General features: G+C 50.6%; 2 protein-coding genes across 4 annotated transcripts; one reads left to right on the forward strand and one right to left on the reverse strand.

Annotated features, from left to right (window-relative positions):
• Positions 1–3,298: 3,298 nt before the first annotated feature.
• On the reverse strand, positions 3,299–7,460 carry NOL12 (nucleolar protein 12). Of its 2 annotated transcripts, none has more exons than XM_041416857.1 (6): positions 7,026–7,460; positions 6,768–6,873; positions 6,621–6,669; positions 6,054–6,196; positions 5,080–5,237; positions 3,299–4,071 (listed from the first exon to the last, which is right to left on the reverse strand). In XM_041416857.1, exons 1-6 carry the CDS (start codon positions 7,100–7,102, stop codon positions 3,900–3,902), a joined length of 705 nt encoding a protein of 234 aa, XP_041272791.1. In that variant the 5' UTR covers positions 7,103–7,460; the 3' UTR covers positions 3,299–3,899. The 2 variants fall into 2 exon arrangements, with proteins under 2 accessions (XP_041272791.1, XP_041272792.1); XM_041416858.1 differs by having other exon boundaries at positions 5,080–5,180; positions 7,026–7,417.
• Positions 7,461–7,957: 497 nt separating this feature from the next.
• LOC121342429 (arf-GAP with dual PH domain-containing protein 1-like) lies at positions 7,958–15,173 on the forward strand. Of its 2 annotated transcripts, XM_041416855.1 has the most exons (11): positions 7,958–8,401; positions 9,394–9,524; positions 10,385–10,476; positions 10,575–10,657; positions 11,351–11,463; positions 12,101–12,247; positions 12,664–12,747; positions 13,063–13,125; positions 13,638–13,709; positions 14,198–14,429; positions 14,517–15,173. In XM_041416855.1, exons 1-11 carry the CDS (start codon positions 8,311–8,313, stop codon positions 14,543–14,545), a joined length of 1,137 nt encoding a protein of 378 aa, XP_041272789.1. In that variant the 5' UTR covers positions 7,958–8,310; the 3' UTR covers positions 14,546–15,173. The 2 variants fall into 2 exon arrangements, with proteins under 2 accessions (XP_041272789.1, XP_041272790.1); XM_041416856.1 differs by lacking the exon at positions 13,638–13,709.
• Positions 15,174–16,673: the final 1,500 nt, after the last annotated feature.

The following is a 16,673-nucleotide window of genomic DNA, read 5'->3' on the forward strand; positions in this document are numbered from 1 at the left end:
CGGCACCGGCACCGCGCTGAGGCTCGGCCTCTGCCCGCCCCAGGGACCGCCCCACCGCCTGCCCAGGGGCTGCCCGCTGCTCCTCCGGGGCAGCACCCCAAGAGTTAGTTATCCCCAAGCTGAAACAGATGCCAAACGCCACCGTGTCCCAGCACAGCTCCAACAGGGGGTCATGCCCGCCCACAGCACTCAGAGAGATTTGACTAACGTGGGCTTTACCTACCAAGAACAAGCCCTGCCTGCCTGACCCTCGCTATTTCTAGCAGAACGCCCTTAAAATCTGTCCTCCACTGCTCCTTCTACAATTCAAACTCCTTCTCTTCCCGATGCTGGTAACAGTTACAAAAAATTCAATTTCACGTTTTGTTCATTCATTAGGGGCAGTCTGCAATCCACCCCTCAAACCTACCTACCTCACACAACCCATTATTCAGCTCCCTTTTAATCCCTGAAAGTTCTCATCACTCTCCCAGTAATTTTTTTCCTCGAGTTCATTTCTGGAACACAGTGCTGGAAGCAGCGGTGTGACTGTACTGAGTACAGCCTTGAGCTTGATACACGACAAAAGCAATAACTACAGTGCACTGATTATCACACAGCTCATGCACACACTCCCATTCCTCCCTTTTGCTGTGCTCCAATTTCCCCCCAACTGTCTGATCTTTTTGGCTCCCAGTCTGCTTTTGATCCTCTGTAATCCCAATTATATTTTTGTATGTGCACGTGTGCGTAGCTGCAGCCTAGCCAGTGAAAGCCATCAGGCATGGCAGTCCCAGTGTGGCAGTCCATGTCAAAGCCCTGCATGTCTCTGCCAGCCTGGGGCACGTGCACAGCAATGTGCAGGTGCCCGATGTGACCTCTCTGCAAAGCCACACGTGAAACGCCTGTGGAAAAGGGGCTTCACAGGGAGCTGCTGGTCTCTGCTTTTCCTTTACCGAGCAGCAACTGCACTAGCATGTTCATTTTTGCAAGTACCTTATATTTTTCAAGTACCTTACATTTGGAAGCAGCCTCCTCCTGAGCAGCTAAGGGGAGGAAGAAACCCCAAAATGCTCAAACCCATCTTGAAAACAACTGGAAGCAGCAAAGAAGAATTTTAAGTCAGAGTCTGGTATGAACTGTGACATGTCTGGCAAACTCTTCACTCACTGACTTGTGTGCAAAAACTCATATCCTCACTTCAATATATCCAGGGGTAGCCTGACTGTATACTCTGTGCATAACAAAAGCAGCAGACTAGGGCTGAGTCAGTAATTCACATTACAGAATAAAGCTTTAATCAATCAAATGGAGAAATCAATAGTGTAGTGAACAATCCTGATGGTTAATGCTGCATAGGAAATAACAGCTCTGTTCTCAGTTCTCAGTTTTTCCATATTTTTTTTTTTTTAAAACTCATTTTCTAGCAGGAACTGAAAGATTTCAGTGTGGAAGGGTCTGTTGGAGACTTCAGGTGACACTTGAGAAAGGTGTCAAAAATGTTACTAGGCCAGGGAAACAGCAAACTAAAAGTGAGATTCTTCTAGATCACCTGGCAGCAAAATGACAAAACTGAAGCCACTCTTAGCACCTCATCCGGAATACAATGAGGTCATCCAGCTCTGTCCCAGCTACAATGCCAGGCTGCCTACACCTGGGGAAGGGAACTGAGCCACATTCCACACTCCAGCAGATTTCTCAGATAGTCCATTTCTTTTACAGTGGCCATCCCAGCTCCAGAGCAAACTCCTCGGGTGAGGAAGCATACAGGTCACCTTCTGCCCACAGTCACTCCACAAGGCACTACGTCCTGGAAGGAAGGGAAAGCTGCTGCATGATCCAGACCAAGGATATCACCCTGTCCTCCAGCTTTGAGCTGCAGTGCCCTCGGTGTGATACGCCTCTCCAAACAGAACTTCCCTCTCCTTATTGCCTTCATCCCTCTCAAACCCACCAAGAACAGAATGCTCTAGAGCATGTAACTCCCAAACCAGAACAAGAAATAATTTATACTCCACACACAGGACCTCTTGGATACTTTGGCTGAGATCCAGTTCAGCGTAACACTTTTGGTCTTGCCTGGGTTGTGTTTTTGCAGCTTTGAAACACCCAAGAACCCCAGGTGAGACAGGTGGATAGGTAAGCTCACCCATCAAATCCCATGACCTTTCTGGAGTGGTCTTTAAGACAGCATTAAAAGGTGAGGTGAGAAAACCACACACACACACCTTAATAATGTGACTGAGTTTATTCTGTGTTAGTGCTCAAGAACTCAGCCCAGGGTGGGACTCTGAATCCAAGCATACAAGACACCAGTGATAAGGTGCCCACTTCCTCAGCAATTACCTTCTTCAGAAGGGAAAGGGAAGTGCAAGAGGACCCCATTCCTTACCACAACACGTGTGTCGTGCGTTGCCTGGCTCCCTCCAGAAGCCTCCCTCTAGCAGAAATTGTGCTGCTGCTGTCAGTGCTGAGGTCACACCCTCCCCCTTAACACACTGTGGAGAACAGCTCTGTGTGCACACCCTGCAAGGAACGATGCAGAGATACATCAGGCTGGTGCCGTTCACTTTAGCGGATGGTGGCCGTCAGCATTGTTCTGATGTTCCTCCATGCAGCCTCAGGCACTGCTTTACTCTTTTCCCTCCCATTTCTGGCATGAGGAATCTATTTACTTGCCCATTCCTGGGTTGCAAATTTTTCTGGTGTGGGTTTTGGACACACAGGCCTTTTCTTTCTTTGTCATTTCCTTTTCAGTGCACACATGGCATGGGAGGAGGCTTGGCTGACAGAGGCAGAATACTCCAGGACAGAGGCCAGCATACTGCCTGGGCTCACTCTCCTCCTCAGAGGATTCACTCACAGTTTTGCCACGGATGTTCCTAAATCCCAACCATACAATTTTTTTTCTTCCCCTGCTGAGGGCAACCGCAGTAAAAAACATACACTGAGGTCCTAAGAAGAAAGGCAATTAGCTGCTAATAACTGCAGCAACCCTGAGGTAAAGGACAAGGGCAGCCCGTGCCACTCCCACCCGGAGAGGGCCACACACACACAGCAAGGGCATTAGGGCATGTCATACTCCCCTGAGCTATCGCAGTTACGATCGGCATATTCAGCAGACAATGGAATGAGCCATTCCTGCTCTAGCTGGCTCTGCCTTGCCACAGAAATAGCTCCTAGCTATTCCATTTTCCAAGCACCAGTGGATTTCAATATCCTTTAAACACCAGGAATTACCTCCCCCACTCTCCAGTTGGTACTGGCGTTAGCATAGCCCCCACTATGCTTCAAATAAGTCACAGATTTATTTTTTTTCTTAGCAAAATGACTTCAAATTTATTCACAAAGTTACCCAATTTCACCTGGCACAAGTACCAAACAAAAAGTACCCCTGCATTCAGGTGTGGCACTGTGTTGTGTGGTGAAGTAACACAGAAGACAAGATGACACCACGTCTCCATGGAAAAAGGATTTACTGCACAGCAGAAATGCCAGGGCACTGATGCAGGAGTGCAAGCAGAGCTCTCCCAAGTCTCTCAAATTGCCCTGACAACGATGTGCCTGTTGCACTCTGCCCCAGATCCCCTTCTTTGATAAAGCCAAGTATCAGCTCTGAAAGGGGGGGCCAAGGACAGAAGGGTTATGCCAAATAGAGAACACAACCTTCAGCAGAAGTTTTTAAGATTCTGTGGTACCCAGACACTCAGCTGGAGATCACTGCAAAAAGAAATGGGTAGAGTGTCTAGCCACCCTTGCCAGTGCTCAGGAGGCTACAGAAAGGCTGAACTGGCCTGGGTTAATGGCTAGTCAGAATGCCATGTAAGCAAGGTGCTTGCCCTCAATGACAGGGTCCCAAAGAGCAGCAGGCCAGATGTGGAGCACTGTCCCAGGTGGTGGTCTGAACATTAGATTCTCTGTTAATCCTGGTCACGGCCCATTTTGCCAGTCAGCCTCCGACGCTGTGTCTTGGTGGTTCGCCCTGTGCAGGACTTCTGGATTTTCTTACGTGGGCCTTGCCCGCGTTGGGATCTCTTTCTTTTTGTCTTCTTCTGGCTGTGCATGTGCAGCGTGGCAGTAAGAGAAGAGATTCTGTGCAGGGCAGAAAGAGAAAAGTGTTTGGGGACCAAAGCCTGCAGAAGCAAGGCGACACCACCACAATATCTGGAGAGCTCTGTGTGGCCCAGCAGGAATGGATGCCAGACACAGCAAGACCCAGAGGGACTCTAAGCTGCAGGAAACCTGCAACTCTCCATGTGCAGTGACAACAAAAATTAACGTTGTGAGCATTGTGCTGCCCAGAGTTGAAGCAACTCTCCCTCCACACCCTCAAAGCAGCTGTAAAACCTGGCCACTGAAAAATGCGGAGAATGCCTTAGCTTTCAGCTTTAGAAACCTCTGACCTTCAACCCTAGAGACAAGCTCTGCTCACTGCTGAGCGCGCGGCGGTGAAGGAGGGGTGGGAGGTGTGGATGGAGCGCAGCCCGCTCAGCGGGGCGGCGGCAGCGCAGCTCGGCTCAGTGCAGCTCAGCGCAGCGCAGCTCGGCTCAGTGCAGCTCAGCGCAGCGCAGCTCGGCTCGGCGCAGCTCGGCTCAGGGCAGCTCGGCTCAGCGCAGCTCGGCTCAGTGCAGCTCAGCGCAGCGCAGCTCGGCTCAGCGCAGCTCGGCTCAGTGCAGCTCGGCGCGGCGCAGCTCAGGGCAGCTCAGCTCAGCGCAGCTCAGGGCAGCGCAGCTCAGCTCAGCTCAGCGCAGCTCAGCTCAGCGCAGCTCAGCTCAGCGCAGCTCAGGGCAGCTCAGCGCGGCGCAGCTCGGCTCAGCGCGGCGCAGCTCAGCTCAGCGCAGCTCAGCTCAGCTCAGCTCAGCGCAGCGCAGCTTGGCTCGGCGCAGCGCAGCTCAGCTCAGGGCAGCTCGGCGCAGCTCAGCGCAGCTCAGGGCAGCTCAGCGCAGCTCGGCTCGGCGCAGCGCAGCTCAGCGGGCGGGCCGCGCTCCGCCAGCGCCCCCTGCCGGCCCGGCCCGCGCTGCACCGCACCGGGCCGCACCGGGCGTCCCGGAACCCAGCATCGCCATCAACTTCCAGAGGCACGGAGCAATCTGTACGTACTTTTCAGACAGGAAGGGGTTTCTGGACTTCTTAGGCATTGTTCTCACAGGCTTGTTCACCACCTCTTCCCCTTTCTCTTCTTCGGATCCATCCGTTTTTCCCTTAACAAGAAAGCACTTTTGTGATTCTGGTGTTTCCACTGCCTTCTTGGTTTCATCCTGTTTTGTGAAGTAACTAGTCACAGATGAAGATTTCTTAATTCTCCGCACCCCTTACTGTCCAAATGCCAAGGTTTCCTGTCACAGTCCCACAGAAGGGCACAACTAGAGATGTGCTACAGTAATCCACCCCAAGATCCAAAAACTTCAGCATGATCTTAATGGCCATGTGATTGAAGTTTAAACTTGAATGAACCAAAGGTCTTGGCTTTTGCTTAAATTACTACCAAGACATCTCTGAGTGGACTTTCAGATTAGATGACCTTAAAAATATAAGCACAACCAACACCTGAGAGTCTCTAAGAAACAAATACAAGCTCTTAGTTACAATGTATTTTGAGAATAAAAGTGACCATAACCAGAACTGAATGGTTTCCTTATTTGTGGTCCAAGCACGGGATTAGGGAGAGAAAAATGCCTCCTCATGCTAACAGTAATATTTCTGAACAGGACACAGTGAAGAGGTCAAGGACGGACCATTTGGCAAAGTCTGAAATCTTGCTGCTTGTCTTGTATCAGCTTTTAAAGTATTACACTGTTGCAATCAAGTCCAGTAACACTTTTCATTTAACCAGGGTCACTCTGGACCAGCAAAGGGTTCCAGAGAGGTGTGGAGTGAGCCATTCATACAGAACATTTTCTTCTCTTTAGAGGCCCAGTTTAAATTGTGGAAAAATAGAAAAGTTATGAGTTTCCCTCTTCATCCCTGTTCCCAGCCAGCTGCAAGGCCTTGGACATACTCAGGGACCACCAGCCCCACCTCACCAGCCCCAGGAGTGTGTACAGGTGATACAGAGAAGTAGCAAGAGGCTTTACCACGGGGCTGGTCAGTCCCAGCTGGCGTGCCCCCGAGAGGTCCAGGTCGCTGATGGTGGTCACTGTTACGATGTGGTTTGGGTGGTCGATGTTCACAGACTCCGTCCGCGATGTCACCAAGTGCTCCAGCTCATCAGCCTCCTCTGGGAACACAAGAAATCCTACACTACAAAGTGCCCAACTTTTCACAGGATAAATTCACCCATTTCTGATGCACCACGCTGGGCTGGGCTGACGCCCGGCCTTGGCATGCAGGGATAAAGGGCAGAGGGGCTTGGCACTGGAGCCTGGAGGGCAAGCTCCTCCTCCCCACTGAGGGGACCTGGTGACACCTTGGAGATGTCCTCCTGCTCCTTCCTTTCTGTACAACCCCCATGACTGCCGGGACAGAGGGCTGCGGGGTCACTGCTCAGATTGCTGCCCAGCTTGTCTGGGGAACACGACAGGCCCGAGCAGCTGTTGCTGTGGGATAGCGTGTGAGCATCCCTGTCCCAGCCCTCAACACCCACCCAAGGCTGCCGGAGCACGGGCGCCCACCTCCCTCCCCACCGAGCGCCCAGCACGTACCGAGCGCCTCTTCTCTCTCGCTCAGCATCTTCAGATACTCCTGGTGCCGCTGAGGAACACAAACAGGTCATGGGGCGCCTCTGCCCGCCCCTCCGGCCCCGCTCACGGCCCGCCCTGGCGAGGGGGGACACGAGACCCTTCCCTCACCTCCTCTTTAATTTTATTCTGCTCTTTCTTCAGCTTCCGTTTGATCTCCTCCAGCGCCGCCTTCCTCCGCTCCACCTTCCGCTTGTGGAAGCCGGTCAGGTACTCCCTGCCGCCGACAACACAGAACGGCCCGGCTTTCAGCCACCGGGGGCTGCCCTCGGTCCCCGCCCGGGCCCGGGGCCCGCTCGGCTTTCAGCCACCGGGGGCTGCCCTCCCTCCCTCCCTCCCCGCCCGCGCCCGGGGCCCGCCCGGCCTCACCTCCGCTGCTTCTCGTCGAAAGTCACCACCAGCCGCCCCTCGCGGGCAGAACCCTTCTTGTTCTTCTTGCGGCCCATGGCGCTCCCACGCTGCCGCCGCCGCCCGCCCCTTCCGCCGGAACCCGGCAGAGCTGTCCTTCCCCCGGCCCGGGCGGGACGGGCCGCCGCCGCTCGGCCCTCGCAGGCGCCGTGCCCGGCCCCGGAGTCCGGCCTGGCGCGGACGGGGCTTGCTTCAGGCGTGGGAGTCTCCGGCCGCGCTCCTCTTCAGCTTCCTCCCAGCAAAAGATTCTGTGGCGCTGCCTTGTGCGGAGAGCATGGCAGTGTAGCACCCGCTCTCACAGTGTAGCCCTAGACTCGTTCTGATACTCCAGTGTTTTGCATCTACATCTCTTAAATAAATGTCACTCTTCCTAATAGTTAACATCTGCAGTTCTTCAACTGAGCATTCTCCAATAGAGCTCTGAGTTAATTTCAAGCTATTGTCATTTCTTGGTGTTAGCAGAGCATGTGCTGCTTCTTTTACCCGTGGAAGGCAGTTGTGGAGATGGGTCTTGGCTCTGATGCTGTGCCCAAGTCGCAGCACCCAGCTGACAGCCATGATTTCTGTAGTGGTGGAGAGAGGTACTGGCATGAGTTGGTGGGGGGCATCAAGACTGCCATGTTCCGATGGCTTAGAGTGACATTGGCTGAGCTCCTGAACCTTTATTGCTCCCCTGTTCTCACCATAAAAATGGGTGTAATGCCTGTGTGGTGGCCAGCTGCCTTCGGTGGAAGCTTCTGAAGTGTTGTAGGGGCAGCCAAAGCCAGTCCCCCAGCCCAGAGAGCATGACGAGTCCTGACAGGAGTCCTGTCACAGCCTGGCAGTCACTTGTCTACAGCCAGCTTTCCTTTATCAGCTTGCTTGCTGCTTTCGCTCTTTTCCTGGTCTGTCCTTTCACCAGCAGAAATGTGGAAAAACCAGTTCTGTGGTTAGTTGCTGCACTTCCCTCCACGCCCATGGGGCAGGTCTCCTCCTCCTCAGTCCTCACGCACAGTCTGGGTGCACTTCAGCCTCCAGCCTCTTTGCCCCTGCCTGTGCTCAGCCGGCTCAGGTGCACGACAGGCCTCTCCGCCCTTTCCATTTACCCTTAATCTTCCTCTTTTCCCTCTGGCTGCCGGAGCTTGTCTCTCTGGTGGCTCCTTCTCTCCTGGATAACGCAGTGGGTTGGCCTGCAGGTGCATAAGGTGAAGGCAGCTGCCCTCCTGGCCCTGTCCTGTCCTGCCTGGAGGGATACCGTTCCGAGGTGATGGCTGGAGGGAACGAGCGGGACATGAAGGCCCTGAAGGAAGTGTGGAAAAGAGCAGAGAACTCTTTGTGTGCGGATTGCGGGAAGCCAGGTGAGTCCCTAAAGGATGCTGGAGGAAGGGTTGGAAGTAGGGAGCTGGGGCTGATCTCTAGCAGTCGCTTAGTGCTGGCTATCTGCACTGCACAGGAGCCTGGGGTGGAGAGAAAGGGGTCGCATCGCTCTGGGTATTTGTTTCCTCTCCCTTGAGGTGGGTTGGCAAGGGAGGAGGGAGAAGATGCTGCCATAGCACTGGTGGGAAGGACAGGGATGTGGGAGTGCCAGATTAGCAGGGGCTCCATAGCTGCAGCACAGTGGGTTGTAGTCATGTCAGATCTCAAATGCAAATCAAGGTCATGCCCAGTCAGGACCTGACAGGAAAGCTCGCAGTGAAATCCTAACTTCTCCAGAAAGAAGGCATGATTCAGGAGGGCATTGTCTCTGCCATGACTCAGCTCTGAACAGACAACCTGCCACAGTTGCCTAGGAAATTTCATTTACTGAAGGGCTTGCCCTCTCAGAAGGGTACCCAGTTTGAGGTCCTACATGTGCTACTAAAAACACCAATCTTACACCTCCAAAAGGAGTGTACTACCCAAGCCAAATTAAGATTGGGCAAATTAGTACAATTTTGCCCTGTTTAATCATTCCAGGAGAGTTTTAGATTCAAGGTTGTTTTCCACTTTGTGAGCTAAACACTGTTAGGCGTCTGCTGTGATGTGCTAAACAACTCCTGGAGTCTTTTCCCAGAGGTGGTTTCATTTTCCTCTGGATGATCCTTTACACAAAGTGAGTTCACAGAGCACTTTGGGGTTTTTCAAGATACAGGTCATTAAAAATTCAGTCAAAGTGATTTGAACAGAGAATGAGGGACCAATAGCTGTGTTTTCTCCTGACTGGCATCCATGCCTTGGGCATTAATTACTCAGCTCAGATGAAACTGTGGTCATCAGCTCCCTGTTTCTCAGGACTACATTCTCAGGTGAGGCTGAGACATCTCCCAGGGATATTCACCGCTTCTAGTTATATCCTTTTCCATATTCTCAGATCCTGACTGGGCATCCTCTACTTTGGGTGTGTTTATATGCCTCAGCTGTTCAGGAATTCACCGCAACATCCCTAGCATCAGCAAAGTCAAATCCCTGAAGATGGACTACTGGGATGCTGCTCAGGTGCAGGTGAGATCTTTGTCCCCATGGGTAGGGCAGGTGGTTTGGACTAGGCTATACACTCAGTGTCCTGGCAAAATTAGTCCTTTGACCTCACAGAGTTGGAATGTAATCTGGTTTATTCAGTCTCTTTTCTACTCATGAAAATCAGGGATAACTCTCCACAACCCACTGGGACAGGGAGGATACACTTGCCTTGTGTGTCTCCTCATGCCCTGTTACTTTATGGCAAATGCAAAGCTCTTGCAATGTATTTTACCAAGGCTTAGGGTCTTTGTTGCTTCAGATTACTTGTTTTCCACTTGCTAAGACCATTCTGCCTCAATGTCTCCTTTTGATTTCCGCAGTCCAAGGGGAAAATCTTGGGCAATTCCATTATCCAAGAAAAGTTTCCAGATATAATACAATCTCTTGAGAAAAGTGGCACTTATGAGAATTTGACTTCTCCCCATTACAGCCCCCTCAACTCACTAATCTTCAGGGGACTGAAAATATTTTCTGGAGATCCAAAGAAAATAATCCGTGTCTTGTTGCTCTTTGGAAGAGGTTGGAATGTGCTTCCAGATGCCACTGCAGAGGTGTTGTAGAACTCTCCAGGAGATGTGGGGCATGGCAGCAAATCCACTGAATGTGTGCACACCCAGCCTTACGGAAGTGACGTTTATGGCACTCTGTCATGTCTGAGAGTAGATGAGACCTTTGAGACCCACCTTCCTGCAGCCACGCTGCTGGGATGTTGCAATGGAGGGGAAAGAGAATGCTCCATTAGAGTTTGATATGCATTTGACCCTGTAGTGGGTCAGGAAGTAAAAGGTCCAACATGAGTCTGCATCAAAGGCAAGGCACTAACTCTCTGTCTAACTCTGCAGTTTCTGTCCAAGCATGGGAATGCTGTGACTAAAGCCATCTATGAAGCTCACATGCCTATTTACTATTACCAGCCAACCTACAATGACTGCCAGTAAGTTGCTGCATACAGAAGAAAAGGGGGAAGGGCAATTCTCTGTTCCTCTAATTCCTCTAGTTCGTTTCTGAGCTACCTGTCCCCTCTCTCCACAGAGTGCTGAGAGAACAGTGGATACGGGCCAAATATGAACGTAAAGAATTCACTGAGCCGGGAAAACAGCTGCCATATTTTGATGGTAAGAGCAGAACACAGCATCAAAACGTCCTGCATGTTGCCTTTGCTGTACACTTCTGCGCATCATGAGATGTCAGTGTTGCAAATCCCACAAGTACTCCTGAGAACCCAAGTGGTACTTACAGGGCTTCATTTTGGGGTGTCAAATTGTGGACAACATAGACTGGCACTGCCACAGGTAGCTTAAAAGCCTGGTGTTACCAGGTGGCATTTTTCAAAGACATTTGTTGTCTTGTTGGAGACAGACATCTACAATAATGCATATCTGTCCTGCTGCATGCCACACCCTCTAACCAGGGCAGTTGTCCTTGAAATGGCACTGCCAGTCCTGTGACAAAGGGCAATAGAGCCCAAGAGCCTGCAGAGTCAAGTGGGAAGAGTTCTGGTTCTACACCAGAGTCTGCCAGTTCACAGGGACAGCTCTTACACTGTCAGAGGTAGTTGTAGGAGCAGGACTAGGAGTTGGGAAGAATCTGGGAATGTCTTTTGGTGCGCGCTTATCTGCACTGCAAACATGGGAACACACCATCTTTAGTTGTAAGTCAGAGGTGAAATATCTGAAGTGTTTACTCTCAGCAATAGTGCATCATGTTCTTTGTCCCAGAAGGGTGGCTGGGTCCCAGGCTGCATGCAGCTCTCTGGTGCCTACCATGCCTGTGGGGAATGCTATTATAAGTGGCTTTTCTGCTCTAAGGGGTGAAGGAAGGCATCCTTTGGAAGCGTGGTCGAGACAACGGACAGTTCCTACCCCGCAAGTTCCTGTTGTCTGAGAGAGAGGGATGTCTGAAGTATTTCACCAAGCAGGATGTGAGTATGGTGGTCAACTCCCACCTCAGTGTGTGCTCCACCCAGAGCAGCGGGGTCACAGAGATATTCTGACTTCCTACGCGTGTTTCTGGGGTTGCCTTGTTCATCCCAGCTCAGAGATAATAACAAAACATGTCACTAAGGAGAAGGGTCCCCTTCCTACTGTCAGAGTGACTTTTCCTCGTGCTCTCCCTTTGTGCTTCCCTCACTACTGAGAAAAGGACTGATCTTTCACTTCACTCCTATCTATTTGCCTGGATGTGTAATCCTGCACCATTCCTGGAACCAACCTCACCCCATTGTGAGCCAAAGAATTGGCAAATTTTTTCTCTGGTTGATTTTGAGGAGGGCTACTTTCCTGCTCATTCATCTCTCTGAAATGAGTGGGGCGAGAGCTAAAATGCTGTCACAAGGGAGGGAATGGCTCAGGGTAGGGAGAAGCAGGACATGCCATCCAAAGAAACCTGGACAAGCTCCAGAAGTGGGCTGATATGAACCTCAGAAGGTTTAAAAAGGCCAAGTACAAGGTTCTCTACCTGGGTCAGGCCTCTGACCCTGCCTTACCCCACGTAATCAGTAGCTCAGATCTCTTTCCTCTAGGATTGCTCATGCATGGTCAATGCCATTCTGTTTTCAGGCTAAAGAACCCAAAATCAACGTTAAAATAGATGTCATCAATGCTACATTCCAGCCAGAGAAGATTGGGAACCCCAATGGCCTGCAGATCACCTACCTCAAAGACAATAAGACCCGGAATATATTTGTCTACCATGAAAGTGGAAAGGTATCTGGTTTTAGCATCAAACACTGCAAAGCCATTGAGGTGCTTTGAGAAGCTGATGATAATAAATAATATGAAGCATGGGTAGGATGGGGTGTGTGAGTGTGAGCTGCTGTAGGTAATAGGTTGGGGGTTCTGGCTCTGTGTTTGTGTATCTGTGAGAGAGTTTTGCTGCAGGGAGCAGGGCAGGAGCACTGGCTGAGTTGGTTTGTGTGGGAGGAGTTCTACAGAAGATGTGCTGTCTGTGCATGTGGGGAATGGGGCACCGTGCTGTCTGGCTGTGTGCATGTGAGGGAGATGCTGCAGAGGGAGAGCTGACTGTGTTTGTAGTTAACACAGGGCTGGGTGCAGCTGGGTGGATTTAGATGCCCCTCTGTTGCTCTGGCTAAGCTTTCTGTCCTGTCCTGTTCCATCCTCAGGAGGTGGTGGACTGGTTCAACGCCATCCGCTCTGTGCAGTTCCATTACCTGAAGGTAGCATTTCCCATTGCCAGCGATAATGAGGTAAGGCAGCACTGAAGTCTCCCACTGCTTACATGATAAAAGAGCTCATTAGTTACTGTTACAACCCCAGGTGCCGAAGTGGAAATTGCAGGGTAAAGACAGAAGGATGAGAAGGTGTTTTTAAAAGGGCTTGTGATGGTCAGAAAATAGCTGCTCTCTGCTGGGCATTTTGGAGGCAGAAGTGATGCCTAGCTAGGCAGTTTGAGAAATGTAAATTTAGAAGGTGACTGAATTTGGGGGAATAGAAGGGTGGGGGAGGGAAATGAATAGCGAAGAGGCACAGCTAAGTGAATGTTACTCTTGCCATTTTGTCAGATTAAAAATCGTCTCACGAGAAACTTCTTGAAGGAGGGATACATGGAGAAGACTGGTCCCAAGGTGAGCCTGCTGTGGTAGAAAAAACCTTAACAGGGGCCTGCCAGAGCACCACTGGCTTTCCCTATTTCAATGTTTTTCTCCTGCTGTTTCCTCATTCCCCCCTGACTCTTTAGACACCCGTGGGAAGAGTGTGTGTGCACCAAGGGAGGGGAGAATGAAAGGAAGGGGAAGGACACATGTGAAAGTAGATGAAGCCAGAGTCCCTGCTTTCTCCCAGAGCGACAGATCTCTCTGCATGTGTCTGTGTGTGCATGACCTTACAGGTATTTAGTGTCCAGATTTCTCCTGTCTCAACTCTGGGGTCCTTCAGCGAAGTTCAGGAGCTGGGGACAGCAGCTGGGAGTGAATCACCAGATACTGACCCCCACTCTCAGCTCAGAAAGGGCGAGGAGGAGGTTGCTGTTAAGGCAGGGGCTTGCTTCAAGCGGTTGGGATGGGTTTGGGGTACCCATTCGCACTGCTCGCAGCAGAGGGCACTGTCCCCTCACACATGTCACCTCTTCCCTTCACAGCAGAGAGAGGCTTTTAAGAAGCGCTGGTTCACGCTGGATCACCGCAGGCTCATGTACTTCAAGGATCCTTTGGTGAGAGGGAGATGTGACCGCCGGCAGCTGCAGCAGCGGTGCTGAGGGCAGGGTCAAAGTGCACACAGAGTCTGTGCTCTGCAGGAAGGGTGGCTTGCAGGCTTCCCTGTGCTGTGAATGGACTCCAGGTCTTCCCCTTTCCATCCCTTTTAGTTCATCACATGCTTTCTGTGTTTGTTTCACTGCCTGCAAACAATGGGAACAGGGAGAGTAGCAGTGTAAAGGTGGTGATGGGAAGGTGATACAGGGAGATGAGTTTCTCTCTCAGACCTCTTGAGATTTATGCCCTTATTTTTTCCTTTTCACTACTGCCTTTGAGCACAGGCTCGCTGCTCTTCTGAATTCCTTGACTTGCTCCAAAACCTTTTGCTGCACCATCCCCAATCCTCACACACTCTCCTCTTGTCCTTAGGTGCCCTGTAATGATTCTCTTGTTCTTCTGGGATTCCATAAATCATAAATCACTGTCTTTCCCTTCTGATGTGCAGGACGCGTTTGCTAAGGGTGAGGTATTTGTGGGCAGTGGAGAGAATGGATATAGTGTCCAGAAGGGATTGCCTTCAGGGACACAGGGCAACTTCTCTTGGCACTACGGCATCACCATTGTCACCCCTGACCGGGAATACCTCTTCACCTGCGAGACAGAGACTGACCAGCTGGAGTGGATCAGAGCCTTCACTAGTGTCATCAACCAGGCCATGACACCACAGGAATATGCAAGTAAGAGCCTGGATGCTGTTTCCTTCCCCTCCTGCCACTCCCATTCAGGGTATTGCTCTAATGCACCACCTTTTCTTTTCACTACAGTTGAAGCCTACTTCAAGTTTAAATCCTAGGAAGCCATGCAGGAATCTCACTGTGACTGAACTCTACCTGGTCCTATTGGGTGGCTGTCAGGACAGGAGAGGAGATGGACATCAGAGAAACAGTGCTCTTGGAGCACCCTTTGGAGCACTTTTGCCCTCATAGAATATCCACTTTTTTTTGAGGGCCCGATTAAGCTGCTTCTTTTTGAGTGCAAGATTTTGTGCATCTGAATCCTCAGTAGAACCTGTCCCTGTTAAATTGCTGTCATCTGACTGGATGCTGACAGGTCTTGCCTGTCAGTTGGGCCTTGAAAACTTTGGCACTTACTATGTTGGACGTGAGACCCAGCATCACTTGTGCATGAACCCGCAGCCAGCCACCCACCTTACACGAGACGAGAGCTGCCTGGCTGGAGCCAGGCACCACAGCGAGATACAGGGGCTGCTGGACTAAAAGAGCCTGTTCCTTTACAAGAAATATCATACCTGATGGTGACAGAGATGTGAAACATCTAGATATTTGATCAGCTAGTGCAGTGGTTGAGAAAGGTCACTTAAAAGATGTAACCTAACAACCAAATGTGAGGCTTGTTTTCTTCTGCCATGTATGGGCTTGAAAGCTTCTTCAGATGACATTTGTGTGCAGATCTTCCTCCAAATTCTTCAGAGAAGATTAAGAGATCATCTCAAAAATAATGTGGATATACATTTGGGTATGTGGATAATGTGTGTATGCACACACATAACAAAAAGTGATGGAGGCAGAATACTGCCCTAGGGAAGATACTGTGAGGGATATTCATGCCAGCTGCCAAACTTGAGTCTCTATCAGACCAATGGAGAGGGGTTGGGTCTTGCAGAGAGGAGCTGATAATGTGTATAGAGTTCAGAGTCTGATGTCTCTACTAGAGCCTAGGGTTGATGGTGAATATAGTAATACATGGATCTCTGCTCCCTCGTTCCCTGTATGTCAAAGAACTGGCACTTTCATTCTGCCCTGCACATTGCATATGTTTATCTTGTCCATCACACATACATGTCTATATGTTCATGTTCTATTAGTAAGAGTTAGCCTAAAACACTAAATCAACCCGTGATTCATGTCTTAAAGCTCATATCTTAAAGCTCTCTTGGGAGAGCTGTGCTTCACGTGCTGGAAGGGGTAGCTGAGTTCTGCTGCTGACTGTAGAATCTGATGTGTTTGCAGTTTTACGCAGGCAGTGTGAGACAAGGTATCTCATGTGTTAAGGGGAGCTAAATGGAATTGATGAGACAACCAGTATTTTAATTAGCTCCTAAAGAAATAATTTAAAAATACCATTGTAATTTATTTTAACTTCCTAAATTAGCTGACATGTTAACTGCTGAGGTATGAGGTTGTTTCTTAGAAAAAAGTACAGACGATCAGACAAAAAGCCATAGCTGTTCATTGTATTTCCTGGGGCATGTGGACTGTGATTATTCCCATCAGAGCTAAATGGGCAGATTCACAGCACCCCTCTGCTCCTCTGGGGACCCCACTCTGTGCCAAGACCACCACAATCTGTTGGGAGCATCGACTTTGTGGACGTAGTAGAAGCATCACTCACCCTGCTACCATGGTGCAATGGAAATATCATCCTAAAAGTATATTTTCACTGCATTTTGCTGATCTCTCCTAGTTTGGAGCATGATTTTCCTGAAAACCACTGGTCATTGCACAGTGTGGGGAATACTGATGGGATGCCTCCTCCTCCTCCCATTTACTGTTGAATTACCACGGCTGGATATGAGCAGAGGCATTTGACTCAGCCACTATGAAGCTCATACACTGATGATGCAAAAGAGTGTGGCTGGAGCGGCCTGAAACCCTAAACTAACAGCAGAGTACGTGTAGTATGGCACATCTGTCTCTGCTCTGCAAATCCTGTCCCACCGTGTCTTCCTGGAGACAGCGAGGCTCAGATGTGGGCGAGGAAAGGGCCGGGTAGCATCGGGCGCGGGTGTCGTGCGATGGTGGCTCGCTAGAAGGCGGTGGTGCCTCTGCAATGCCTTCTGCTCCCTGCTCTGAGGCCAGGCAGCTGCCCGGGGCTTCGAGGGAAGGAGGGGGAAAGCTTAGAGGAGGAGCAGGATGGTCTTTGTGGAGAGGAAGGAAAAACCGAGTCTAAAATATCCAGTC

The sequence above is a fragment of the Onychostruthus taczanowskii genome, unplaced genomic scaffold (assembly GCF_017590055.1).
Source record: "Onychostruthus taczanowskii isolate IOZ18803 unplaced genomic scaffold, ASM1759005v1 scaffold53, whole genome shotgun sequence".
NCBI classification, from domain to species: domain Eukaryota; kingdom Metazoa; phylum Chordata; class Aves; order Passeriformes; family Passeridae; genus Onychostruthus; species Onychostruthus taczanowskii.

Bases quoted from the DNA above. Each gene is read 5' to 3' on its own strand.
- NOL12 (XM_041416857.1), bottom strand. From the start codon at position 7,102: ATGGGCCGCAAGAAGAACAAGAAGGGTTCTGCCCGCGAGGGGCGGCTG. The intron at 6,874-7,025 runs GTGAGGCCGGGC...TGTCGGCGGCAG, and splicing joins TTCGACGAGAAGCAGCGGAG to GGAGTACCTGACCGGCTTCC. The intron at 6,197-6,620 runs GTACGTGCTGGG...TTGTGTTCCCAG, and splicing joins CGAGAGAGAAGAGGCGCTCG to AGGAGGCTGATGAGCTGGAG.
- LOC121342429 (XM_041416855.1), top strand. From the start codon at position 8,311: ATGGCTGGAGGGAACGAGCGGGACATGAAGGCCCTGAAGGAAGTGTGG. The intron at 8,402-9,393 runs GTGAGTCCCTAA...CCATATTCTCAG, and splicing joins TGCGGATTGCGGGAAGCCAG to ATCCTGACTGGGCATCCTCT. The intron at 12,748-13,062 runs GTAAGGCAGCAC...CCATTTTGTCAG, and splicing joins CCATTGCCAGCGATAATGAG to ATTAAAAATCGTCTCACGAG.